Here is a 12,983-nt window from a genome sequence, read left to right on the forward strand (position 1 = left end):
CATGTACAAACAAGATTTTTTAAGGCTTAAAAATCAAAAGGATCAAATTTTCGCAAAATATTTAAGCATCAAAAAGTCATATTTTTTCTTTAAAAAAACAAGATTCAATATATATATATATCTATCTCTCTCTCTCTCTCTCTCTCTCTCTATATATATATATATATATATATATATATATATATATATATATATATATATAGAGAGAGAGAGAGAGAGAGAGAGAGAGAGAGAGAGCACCCGTTGTTTCACTCTTTGAAATCATAGTTTCCAAGATTTAGGCCACTGTTTTCACTGTTTGATTCGTCACTATGGGCCCCGCGAAAATGCATGCCCGTCCATGCATTTTCGCAAAACACACACATTTTCTGTGACACACAAACGTACCTTAAGAGAAACCTTCCTTCCAACGATGGCACATTGCACAACATCCATCCAATGACCCATAAAAGAACAACCAGGTGCAATGTGATTGCACACTTTTTGCTGCACTTGACTACCCGCCATCTTTGGTCGGACTAAGAGCTGACAGAGTGTATCCCAGGGGGGTGATGACTGATGAGGTGCAGTAGCACATTAAAAAGGAAAGCAAATCAGGTCATGCTGAACATGAGCTTTTTGCTCATGCCAACATCGTGGCCGTCTATTTGCATTTTGGATGAGTGCCACGTAGCGTATAGTTGACTTTTTGACTTTTCAAAACACCAAACGGACGGCCACGATGTTGCATGAGCAAAAAAGCTCATGTTCAGCATGACCTGATCTGCTGCGTGCAATCACATTGGAATTGCCCTAAAAAGAAAAGAAAAGAAAAAGTAAAAAAAATGATCTCACCACCCTCACTCTTATTGCATAAGCTTAGATAGGAGTGCTAAATTTTAACCATATTTGTGAATGGTAGTACAGCAAACACTAGTGGGAAAGCCGATTCACTCGAAATGAATGACTGGAACAGGAAGGAAGACATTCGTTGAAGAGGTGAAGCTAATCAGAAGCATGCATATATAGATCCTAGGAAAGCTTAAAGGAGATGATGGGATAAAAGGAAAGGTCATCTGTTGGAGTATGGTTTTCAGCAAAATGCAGTGCTGAAATAGCTTTTGACCACATTGCTTTTCAGGATATCCAAGACTGCCTGGTTGGATGCACCAATGCAGCGGGGCATCTTGAACTGGCCAAAGGACGAGCCGAGGTTTAGGTAATGTTCAAGAATCCTGTGGAACGTCCCCTTCTGGAGGATCTTGAGCTCCAACGCTCCGATCGCATTCACCTTCCGTGAGCTAATGTAGCCGGCATCCTTGAAAGACCAATCCATGCAACAGCAGCAGACCTGGAGGGTGGACTCGCTCGCTTCTTCATTGAGCTCCCAGAAAATAACATAATGGCCTGGATCACTTGACATATCAACAAAGCTGGTGAAATCCACCAGTTCAACCTTGTCGTTCGCTAGCAACTCTGCAGATTTCTCCACTGCCAATTGCAGGTCCTTCTCTGTGTTCTTGTCGATGTTTACAGTTAAAAGAAGACTCCTCCGGCATACAAATTGCAGCTGTGGAATGGAGTTGTAAAACCCCTTTATCTTCACGACATCCCCCAGCCTGTATCTGTATAAACCTGCTTTCAACCATACAATACCTAAGTTTTAGGGAATAAGAGTTTGAATAAACATAGATTATATGTTCCGAAATTCGACTGACAATTATCATCATCCCCAGATTTACTAGTTTTTACAACATGTACATAAATCATCTCCCCTTTTCAACAAATTTTTTTTTCAGAGCGGTTGATATGGTTAGCATATATAAATCAAGATTGTATCAATCCCAAGTGGGCAAATTACTACCATGAGATAAATGAGGTCACTAGAGTTCTATAATAGCAGAAAGTTCAGTGTAGAAGCTCAAGGGGATTAAGAACTCAGGAGATGGTTTACTTATAAAAGAGACTAGGTTCCAATGGCCAAAATTACCATACATTCAAGGGGGGATAAATTGTAGTTCCAGTCCCCATTGTGAGATTTCCATCCAGTTCAATTAATGCTACCTAATGCAGCATGGAACTTGGAATCTGTGTGTGCGCGCGTCTGTGCGCGCATGTTGATTTGATGGGGGAGGACTGGGATTGACAAGGATGGATGATGCTCTGATCCACATCAAATACACTACAGGAAGTCTCGCCAAATGGCCAGGTAGAGATTGCTTTTCCCCATTATTGTATAAATAACCTAGTAAATACATATCATTGACACGTGGCATGATCCCATTAAGTAAAGGCAAAAATAATAATAAAGAAAGCAAAGATTACAGATGATGATAATGACAAAGAAGATAGGCCATCACCAGCTTAAACATTTAAATATGACCGTGGGCTCTCTACACAGCTCATGCTTGAACTGATCTCAACTTTGGCCACTTGCTTCTTGGTAATACATGCTGCTTTCTACCAATTCTTTTCTGGACACTTGGATTTTTTAATGCCCCTAATTAGCAACAAATGCTACTAGATGACGACAACTCCACTAACAATATGCATATCTGTGCCACTGTTTCGAAAGGGAATTTGTCGGCAATGCTCTTGTAATCTACGCAACCACAACGCCCCCCCCCCCCCCCCCCCCACCCCCCGCGCCTCTCACATGCATATTATTAACAAGATGGTCTGCCAAAAAAGACAAGCTCTCCATCAGGTTATAGTAGACAACAACTAAGAATCGAGTCTGCCTCTACCAAACCATCTGCTCATCGGTTTAAATGGTACAAGTAATAAATAAAATTATGAAGCTTTTATATCAAATTACCATTGAAACAATATGCACCCACACACATGCAAAAAGGAAAGTTTCAGATGAAAACTTCACTGGAAGTGGGTGGAGCAATTGCACTAATGGTGGATCCACACTTACATCAGATCTCTCCAATTATCCCACTAAGGCATGCTGAGGGCACCAACAAAATGAATCCAAAACCAATAGTGGAACTAGGGGACAATCAGTACATATATAAAAACTGTGAGTTGGGATACACAATTTGGTGTGGTCCAGATTCAGAACAAAGAAATGGATCGACTTAGCCAATGAGATAGAAATTGTGAATTCCACTTGAGCAAATAATAAGGCACACGATGAGTTTATAGATAAGAAACTAGTGAGGAACAATAAAATCTCCAATAGAAATCTAGACATCACCCAATCATAATAATCAAGCATGCCTAACCACCCACTGAAAGTTTAAAACAACTTTTAGGTGACCAACCCAAAGGAGCAGTGGCTAATATGATTCCTACTCGGCAGCATGGAACAAGTGACAATAATTAAACTTCTGATAATGTTCACAGATAAGATAACAGGCAACTCATGATCCAAGAACAAGGTTTAATATAACAAACAGTAACAGGCAAGCTTTTGCTTTAGAAATAAGTGTAATAAAAGCATCTGAAATGGGCGTGTTACCTGCAACATTGGTGACAATGACCTCATACTCTTCCCCAACCTTTACATCTGTCAATCCAACTGGCTCAAATTCATTATATACGGTCAAGGCTGCTGTTCTGTCCGGATCTTGACTCTCCAATTCTTTTTTCAAAGGAATAAACTCAAAATAACCAATATCAGGAAGCACAGTGAACACTGCTTCTTCAGGGGGTGCTCGTGGGTTGATGTTAGCACCAATCCACCCTTCGGACGAACCATAATCAGAACTTAATAAAGGTAAATCACCAGCATAATGCCTCAATTTCTTCAGATAGGGTTCCATTGAACAAGTCATTATACCATAGATATACTTAGCATTGGGCCAGAGCTGTGGAATCACTCCATACCAGTTGTTCAAACTGCTGCATCTCCTGTGAATTGTGGCTGCCCATTCAGGGTTAGGCTTCAGAATTTTGGAAACAGCCGTCCGCATGGACGGAATGGTGACTCGACTGCTAAGAACCCCTTCTTTTATGTCCTTACAGAGTTCTTCCCAGACTTGCTCAAATGTCCGGAAAGCAAGTAAAATACTGTGTGCGAATGTGGCAAATACGAACTGAACTTCATTTGAATATATAAGCCCGCACAAGAGGTGGCAGTACAAGGACTGATCGTAGTCAGATCCAAAAATGACTTCATCTGGGCTACAACTCTGGGACTGTATGTCTTTCATTGTCACCTTGTACCGCTCACATCGATACACATTCGTTGTAGCGGTACCTGCTATCAGACCCCCCTCCGTTTTGAACAGTTTGCTGCTGTAGATAAACTGCAAGGCTCTTCCATTCTCGATGGGGAACTCCCTGTAAATTTTAGCGTTTCATCAAATGCATCAGATACTAAGAGAAAGAACAACTAGGGATGTGCAATTCACTCACTGGAACTTTGGACAAAATAAAAAGCCAGTTACCGTAGAAAGTCATGTACATCAAAATTCCGCTAAAATTTGCTGGTGGTCAAGCAGAAAAAGATCATATCTACAAACAGTACTCATGCTACAGGGATTACAAAAAGGCTCTGTTACTAAGTCAAATTCAGTCAAAACCAAACAGTGCATAACCCGTAAAGCGGACCACAAATTTACAAGCAATATATCATGATTGTGGTATCCTATATATTTCAAATCAGTGAAAGTTGAAACTATGCATAAATCACCAAAAATTACTAAGTCAAATTCTGTCTCACATACTGCCAAAAGAGAGAACCTCACTCTGGGTGTCCAGTACCAAACACATAAAGCAATATATCATGATTGTCTTCTCCTGTGCAGTTTTTGGAGGGGTGAGTGATGGTGGGTACTGTAGTAGTGGTGGTGGTGAGATGGATGGATGAAAATCATCGTGAGAAAGGCAGTGGTGGGGATTATAAATCGCCATTTTCTTTTGTTAGGAAACATTCTTTGTTTCCTATAAAAAAGTTTACTTTAAATTAAAAAAAAAACTCTCTCGTGGAAAAAGTCCCGCTCATTTGAAAGGGTTGGAAAAACCATAATGAGGTGGGTGGTGGTAGTGAGGTCGATGGTGGTGAGATGGGTAGTTAAGAGTGTAAATCACCATTTTCTTTTGGTAGAAAACATTTTTCCAAAAAATGTTTCTTATAAAAAAATGTAGAAAGAAATTTTCTTTTGCTTGGAAGGGTTGGAACAACGGTACCAAATTTTCACTTTTGTATCACTTTTTCTACCTCTTTTCCCTTCCAAAACGTACCCTAAAGGTCTGTCTCACATAATGCCAAAAGAGATAACCTCACTCTGGTGTCCAGTACCAAACACATAAAGCAGTGAAAGTTGAAACTATGCTTAAATCACCAAAAATTTGTCTCAACTCAACCTCAAATATGAGACAACTCATTTTCTAACATGCTCTTGAAGGGAAAATATCAGGGACCACAAACTTTGGGAATAAGCAACATATCTTGGTGAACTCCGTTGGACATTTCGTATCGTGTCGAACCGAAGGTGACCCGGTTTGACACAAGGCATACTAAAGGATAAGGAGAAGTGAATAGAGATGTTACGTGAATGTGAAGAGTTCACGTTCATTATGAAATGTGAAGGGTTCACAAGCATGAATCCCATGCATGTAACCCCCACTCTCCTCCCACTATAAATAGAGAGATATGGTTGCTTGATGAGTGTAACCAAGGTGCCTTCTCTCACATTGGGTTTAAGGGTCCTGCTCACCTTTCAACTTAACAACCTAGGCTCATCATGGATGTCGATAGGTTGAGGAGAATGCCGACTACCCACGTCAACTCAAGCTTCATTCGGACCGAGGATGGCCGCTTTCAGCATGTTTTCATTCTCTATGCTGTTTTGCCAACATTCTCATTTTTTGACTGGGTCTGGATTTGGATCGGGTCAAGGATCCGAATTCAACCCGATGTCCGATTTGGATTGGGTCTAGTTTTGGATTGGGTCTGGGGTGATGAGATCCAACCCGGTATCCAGTTTAGTTTAGGTCTTGATCGAGGGGTCTGATCTGAGACCCATTTTTATCGAATCTGGATTCAGATATTGGGTCTGGATCATTGATCTGACTCGACATCCAGTTGACAGGATTTGGATCTGAACTGGCTTTGAGCTAGACCCAGTGTGACCCGATCCAAGACCCATTACTGTTTCAGGGTAGACTAGGTCAGTAATTTCAGACCAGATCAGATCCAAAACCTAATCTATGCACTATTTGACCCTGTGACCGACATGGGGCATTCCGGGACTGGTTTAATGCTCTTTTTAACCGATTCCAATCATTTTTTCACCTGTTCTTGCAAGAAGAGGCCCTATTTTGAATCAGTGAAAGAATATGGGTTTTCTCAGTTTTAAGAGTTTATAGATTTTAGTACATGTTTCAGACCGGTTCAGTTGTTTCAGGATCGGTTCGGCTGTTTCAAGACCTATTCGAAGCCGTTTTAGACCATTTCAGAGTATTTTGTGACCAATTTTTTTACTTGGACCCCTAGTATTACCTGTAAAAGGATGTTTTTATCATTTTTTCATACTTTATATGTATTTATTATCATGAATACATAAATTTTTCATGACTCATGCATGCATCTTATATTGTTTTCAGTTATCCATAATATTTAAGTATGAATTATGACTAAATTCATGACATATGTGATGTGTTTCATCAAAATTTTATTTATGCATATGAGATGAAACATGAAATTATGTTTTTGATGTTATAATACATACAAATGTATATTGTCATAAATATACATGTATTATCATATGTGCATGATCATGCTCTATAATACGAATATGTTTGCAGTAAAAAATCTTGATTAACTAACTCATGCAATTACCAAAGTGATATGAGTTGTGTTGATTAAGAATTCTTTAGTACGTGTTAAGATTTAGTATTTTGATTATGTGACTTTATGCAACAATGACTCTACCCAAAGAATGGTCATTGTGTTCCAAATTTACACAGGGAGACAAAAGAAAGAGTCATTAGTACAATTTCTAAAAGAAGAAGGTATTGTAACTCAATACACCATACCTGGTAGTGCTTAAGAGAATAATATAGCTGAAATAAAAAAATGTACGCTTAAGAAAATGGTTCAAGCGATGTTGAATCACTTAAATCTTTTCTTGGCCTTATGGAGTGAAGCTCGTAGGATATTAATGCAAATATTGAACAAGGTTCCTACGAAGGCTGTCCAATAGACTCCCTATGAACTATGGACTGGTAAGAAACCTTTCTTGTCATATATGTACATATGAGTTTGTCTAGCTAAAGCTAAGTTGTATAACCCACATATAATAGCCTTTGATCCTAGGGCTACTAGTGAATTTCTCATTGGTTATCAAAAAAATCAAAGGGCTTTAGGTTTTATTGTCTATCTCATAGACCGCAAATAGTGAAAACAGATAAAGAAAGATTTCTTAAAAATAGTTTTATTGAGATATATGCATCTCAAAGTTTTAAATTTGAGGAATTGCAAGATTCAGTTTTTATACCTATGAAGGATAAATGCCTAATTTTTTTATCATTGTCCCTTTGGATAATGCTAAAGAAAAATTGGTCAATGAACATCAATCTCAAGTAGATCAAGTTGTTGATGAGGATATGTAACAACAGGATGCAAAAGTTTATTTTGAACCACCTGTAAGACCTGTGTGGAGGTCCACGAAGACTAGAAAATCTGCTACCCATCCACACTATGTGGTGTATTTATAAGATCCCAATGATTTCATAGGCATTGATGGTGATCCCTTAACCTTTGCAGAAGTCATTGAAAGTGAAAGGTTGATATATTGGATCAATGTCATGAAAGAAGAGCTTGACTTATTTGATCAACTGAGAACGACTAGAGTATTCTATAAGATCGATCTCAGGTTTGGGTATATCAACTTAGAGTTAAGTAGGATGATATACCCAAGACAACCTTCAGAACGAGATATGACCATTATGAGCTCATAGTAATGTCTTTCTGTCTCACTAATGCGCCTGCTTTCTTTGTAGACCTGATAAACCAAATATTCAGGCCTTATTTAGACACCTTTGTTATCGTCTTTATTGATGATATCCTTATCTACTCTGAGAACAAAGAGCAACACCAAGAGAACTTGAGGATTGTCTTGAAAACCCTTCAAGAGAATCAACTTTATGCCAAATTCTCAAAATATGAATTCTAGCTTGACAGAGTGATGTTCCTTGAGCAAGTAATCTCGAAAGATGGTATAACAGTAGATCCCGTAAAAGTAGAAGTTGTGTTAAATTGAAAACAGTCAGAGAATATCACAGATATTTGCAGCTTCTGAGGCCTTAGTGGATACTATCAAAAGTTTATACAGGACTTCTTCTGAATTGCCTTTATGGCAAAGAACCAAGTGTGGGATCTTATACCTTAACTTGATAAAGTAAGACATATTGATTGTAAGTAGGTCTTTATGACCAAAACATGCTCCAAAGGATGAGTGGAGAGGTACAAGGCTAAACTCGTTGCAGAGGAATTCACATAGATGATGAGCATTGATTATAATGAGACTTTTTATTCTATTTCTACTAAGAAATTATTGAGAATAATCATGGCCCTCGTAGCTCATTTTGATTTAGAACTATATCAAATGGATGCGAAAATGACTTTCCTGAATGAGAATCTGGAAGAGAAGGTATATATGCAACAACCTCCTGGTTTCAGTATAGATCGATGACTCAAATAATTTAGTTTGCAAATTAAAGAAATCAATTTATGGACTTAAACAAGCCCTCGTCAGTGGTATAAAAAGTTCAATTAGGTAATTTTGAACTTTGAATTCACTGAAAACATTATTGATCAGTGCATATACCTAAGGCTAGTGGGAGTAAGTTCATAATTCTGGTTTTATATATTAATTATATTTTTCTTGCAACTAATACTTTGGGTATGCTACATGAGACAAAAGATTTTCTTTATTCTTATTTTGACATAAAAGACATGGGTAAGGTCGTATATGTTATTAGAATTAAGATCTATCATGATAGAACTAAGGGTGTCCTTGGTCTCTCTGAAAAATCCTATATCCTTAAAGTTCTTAAAAGATATGAGATGAAAAATTATTTTTCTCGATCAACACCAATAGTAAAAAGAGATAAATTGAGCCTAAAGAGCTATCCTCAGGATGATAATAAGAAGGCACAGATGAAAACTATTTTGTATGCTTCGGTCGTTGAGAGTTTGCAATACGTGCAAACCTGCATATAATAAGATATCACATTTACTATGAGAATGCATGGTATATATCAGTCTAATCCAGGTATTGCATACTAAAAGGCAACTAAGAAGGTCATGTGTTATTTGTAAGAAACAAAAGACTATATGTTTACCTAGAGAAAGGTTAACCACTTAGAGGTCATTGACTACTATGATGTGGACTTAGGAGGATGTCTTGATAGGTGGTGTCATTTCATAGAGAAGCAAAAAAAAGTTTACAACTACAACTCATACCATGAATGCAAAATTTATTGCTTTATACGAGACTTCATCTCAGGCCATTTGGATAAGAAATTTTATTATGGATCTTGGGAGTGTAGACTCTACTGAGAGACCACTGCAGATCTTTGGGATTGTAGACTTATATGATTTATTCTTGTGATACAGGATATCATGTGATTCCACATAGACATTGATTTGAGATAACAGTAAAGAACCTCAATTATGTGTCTTTTCATGTTAATGAATCAAGTGAGAGAATGTTGGACATTTCCGATCATGTCCAACCGAAGGTGACCCTATTTGACACAAGGCGCACTAAAAGATAAGAAGAAGTGGAGAGGGATGTTACGTAAATGTTCATTATGCAATGTGAAGGGTTCACATGTATGAACGCCATGCATGTAATCCCCACTCTCCTCCCACTGCAAACAGAGAGATATGGTTGCTTGATGAGTGTTATAACCAACTATACTCTCTCACATTGGATTCAAGGGTCCTGCTCACCTTTCGACCTGACGGCCTGGGCTCATAATGGGCATCGATAGGTTGAGGAGAACGCCGACCACGCATGTCAATGCAAGCTTAATCCAGACTGAGGATAGCTTCCAGTACGTTTCCGTTCTCCATGCTGTTTTCACCAACAAACTCCTCTAACATTTATTACAGGCAAGTGATCTTTTTTGAGAGGAGAAGAAAGGCTGTCATACTAATCAGCATCTCTAATACAGAAAAGAGAGCACATGAAAAAACATTCATCTAAAATTAGGCTTGGGATTCAAGTGGGCATGTATGAATTATGAAGAACAAGCAAAAACAGCCATTTCGCTAGCATAACAGCAGCAAGAATCAAATAAAAGCATTGAAAAGAAGCTAGTCCGCTCCGAAAAAAACTAAAGAATTTGATGCAAGGCAGCAATTCAAGAAAAACTCGCCTGTTTCTATAAGCAAATGAGGTGCGGTATATCTGCATGGTGGTATCCAGCAGCTCCTCATTGAACGGCACAGACTTGGGCTTCCCTTGCGTCGTCCCAGAACTGCAGCAAAGCGGCGAAAACACGTGAAAAGCTTGAGAACCAAAGTCAAAGAAATCAAATCTGTTGAAAATCACATCACGAAAGAATCGAAAGGGACCTCAACGATATGGTGGTGATCGGCTTCCCGGTAAGAGCAGAGAGGTTCTCCCCATTGACGATCCTCCTAATATACGGCTCCAAATTCATATGAGTCACCAGAGGAACACACACCCTGTAGCTCCCTGGATCAGTCCTTCCTTCCAAACCCCATCTCTGCAGGTACTCCGCTTCACCGTTTTCTTCAAGGATCTTCCGCAGAGTGTCTTCCTGAACCCTCCGTGCATCTCGAGACTTCACTTCGAAGTCTTCGATCACTCTATCCTGATCGAATTCCCCGATCGTCTCCAACATTGGTCTCGCTAGCCACAAACCTCGATCGAAATTACACTTCTGAGAAAGGAAATTGTCACAGCAGCAGATCTATAAACAGCCCACCAAGTAAAAAAGATCAGAGCGTACAAAAAGAAACCCGCACAGAGAGTACCATGCTCACCCCTTCAAAAGGGCCCGGACTCGGGACCACCACACAACAATAATATGCTGAAAAGAGACACAAGTTTCTCTGCAGGTCTTTTACATTCCCAACTCCATAAAATAAAAAAACCAAAGCAAACACAAAACATTCCTTCATTCACCGAGTCCAGTAAAACCCATTTTTTGAGTACGGTTTCAAAATGCGAACATGCTTTAAAAAAACGAAAAAAAGTAGACAAGCCCTCAAACCAAACCACTGAAACCAAACGTTTTAGAAAAACGACAAGTCAATAAACAAAATAAAAAGAAGCACGATTTTCTTATTGGGTATTGAATGAGGAGGCCTTCTGGACCAAGACAGGAAAGAAAAACTAAGAAAAGAACACGAATTCGAGATGAAATTCCACAGTGAAGACGGTAAAAAAGAAGAGAAGTTGCGAGTTGTCCTCTCGACCGCGGAAGCCGCCGGACCGGACTTCTTCACGTCGTTACAAAATCCTTCTTCAAGTCATTAGAATTCTCACACACTAAACGTCCAGAGAGAGAAAAAGGAGAAGAGAGACTATTCTTTAAGTGAATGTGGAAAAAGAGAGGCAAGAGAGAGAGAGAGAGAGAAAGAGAGAGCGAACAAAAAAAAAAAGCAACAAGCTCTTGCATATCACTCTGTGAGTGCAGTTTCATGTGCTTTCATTGTAGTGCACACGTAACCAACTTGGGAAAAAAGGATGGACAAGACTTTATGAAGTGGCGGGAGGGGACAGAAAGAAGTGGGAGTACCTGTTGCTGCTCGAACTCACTAAAAAACCTCGCACCAGAAAAAAGTTGCACTTGGTGGCGACTGCTTTAAAGCTCTGAGAGGTTACAAGGGAAGACGCGAATTTACTGTCACCTCCATGCACGATGAAGCAAGGACAAGCCGGAGGAGGGAGAGAGAGAGAGATGCTTTCGATGGTTGTGGAGGGGGAGAGCGCGTCCGTTTGTATTTATAGAACGGGAAAGCAGAAGGGTTACCACGCAACTTCACGCCAGGGAATTGCTTTCTAAATGACGAAAGTCCCTTGATCAACTTGGGAAAAGTCTCTAACGTGGTGGGCGGCGAGGGATAGGGATGGTAGTGGACCCGGGGAAGACGGCCCCCCCACCCCGCCTTGCCCCGTTTGGACCAGGGATGAAGGGCATGAAACAGGAATGGAGCGGGGATGAACGTTAAAATTCATCCCCGTACAAGAATGGACTTACACTTTCCCCCGCCCCGATCCCTGCCTTGCCCCACCCCACCCCGCCCTGCCTCGCCCCCGTTTGAACCGGGGATGGAGGATATGAAACGGGGATGGAGGCGAGGATTTTGAGATGTGTGTGTGGGGTGGTGGGGGGGGGGGGGGTGGAGACCTTGTCTCCCGTCCCTGCCCCGGTCAATTGCCATCCCTAACGAGGGAACACGGATCCCATCATTTGAAATATGATGGGTTCAATCTTACATTCAATCTTATCCATCCAGCAGAACCGATTGAATGACTAGTATTTAATATATGATGGAACCCATCCTTTTTCAAATGACGGGATATGTGTTTAGGCAAGGGTGAGTCGACAGACAGTATGCTGATTGCAACCGATTACAGAATCGGTTACCTTTTAATTCTTTCTCTCTTATTTGAAACCACTTTTCAAAGTTGTGCCGTCCTGTCAACTTGACATTCACAATTTATCATTGTCTCTCTGTCTCATGGTAGTAGAAGACTAAAAAAACCATTTTGATCTAATATATATATATATATATATATATATATATATAAAGTAATGGGCCGGTGCTAAACCCATTTGGTACTAAACTGCGTGTTAAATAGGTTTTTCAAGCTTTTTTCATTTTATTTTTAAATTCTGACCCTACAGATGTGACCTATGTACTTGATTTTATATGGATAAGCTCTTGAAGAGTTTTATTCCAACACATGGGTGGGTTTTTATAAAAATTCAAAAAATCAACTGTTTAAAATCTTTGTAAAATTTCAAAGCTCCAAACATTATTTTTTTCATCGAAAACACAT

The 12,983-nt window shown here is 39.5% G+C and overlaps 1 protein-coding gene across 1 annotated transcript; it reads right to left on the reverse strand.

The window, feature by feature from the left end:
- Positions 1-928: 928 nt before the first annotated feature.
- LOC149814532 (jasmonoyl--L-amino acid synthetase JAR4-like) lies at positions 929-10,861 on the reverse strand. Its single transcript, XM_089989752.1, has 4 exons — positions 10,523-10,861; positions 10,324-10,425; positions 3,449-4,272; positions 929-1,614 (listed from the first exon to the last, which is right to left on the reverse strand). The coding sequence occupies exons 1-4, from the start codon at positions 10,813-10,815 to the stop codon at positions 1,073-1,075; spliced, it is 1,761 nt and encodes a 586-aa protein (XP_089845878.1). The 5' UTR covers positions 10,816-10,861; the 3' UTR covers positions 929-1,072.
- Positions 10,862-12,983: the final 2,122 nt, after the last annotated feature.

This window comes from Nuphar pumila, chromosome 15 (assembly GCF_984573655.1).
Source record: "Nuphar pumila chromosome 15, dmNupPumi1.hap1.1, whole genome shotgun sequence".
Classification (NCBI taxonomy): domain Eukaryota; kingdom Viridiplantae; phylum Streptophyta; class Magnoliopsida; order Nymphaeales; family Nymphaeaceae; genus Nuphar; species Nuphar pumila.

Excerpts from the sequence above, each read along its gene's own strand:
- LOC149814532 (XM_089989752.1), bottom strand. The coding sequence starts at position 10,815 with ATGTTGGAGACGATCGGGGAATTCGATCAGGATAGAGTGATCGAAGAC. Across the intron at positions 10,426-10,522 it reads ATCACCACCATATCGTTGAG|TTCTGGGACGACGCAAGGGA; the intron begins GTCCCTTTCGAT and ends GCTTTGCTGCAG. Across the intron at positions 1,615-3,448 it reads CATTGTCACCAATGTTGCAG|GTTTATACAGATACAGGCTG; the intron begins GTAACACGCCCA and ends GGTTGAAAGCAG.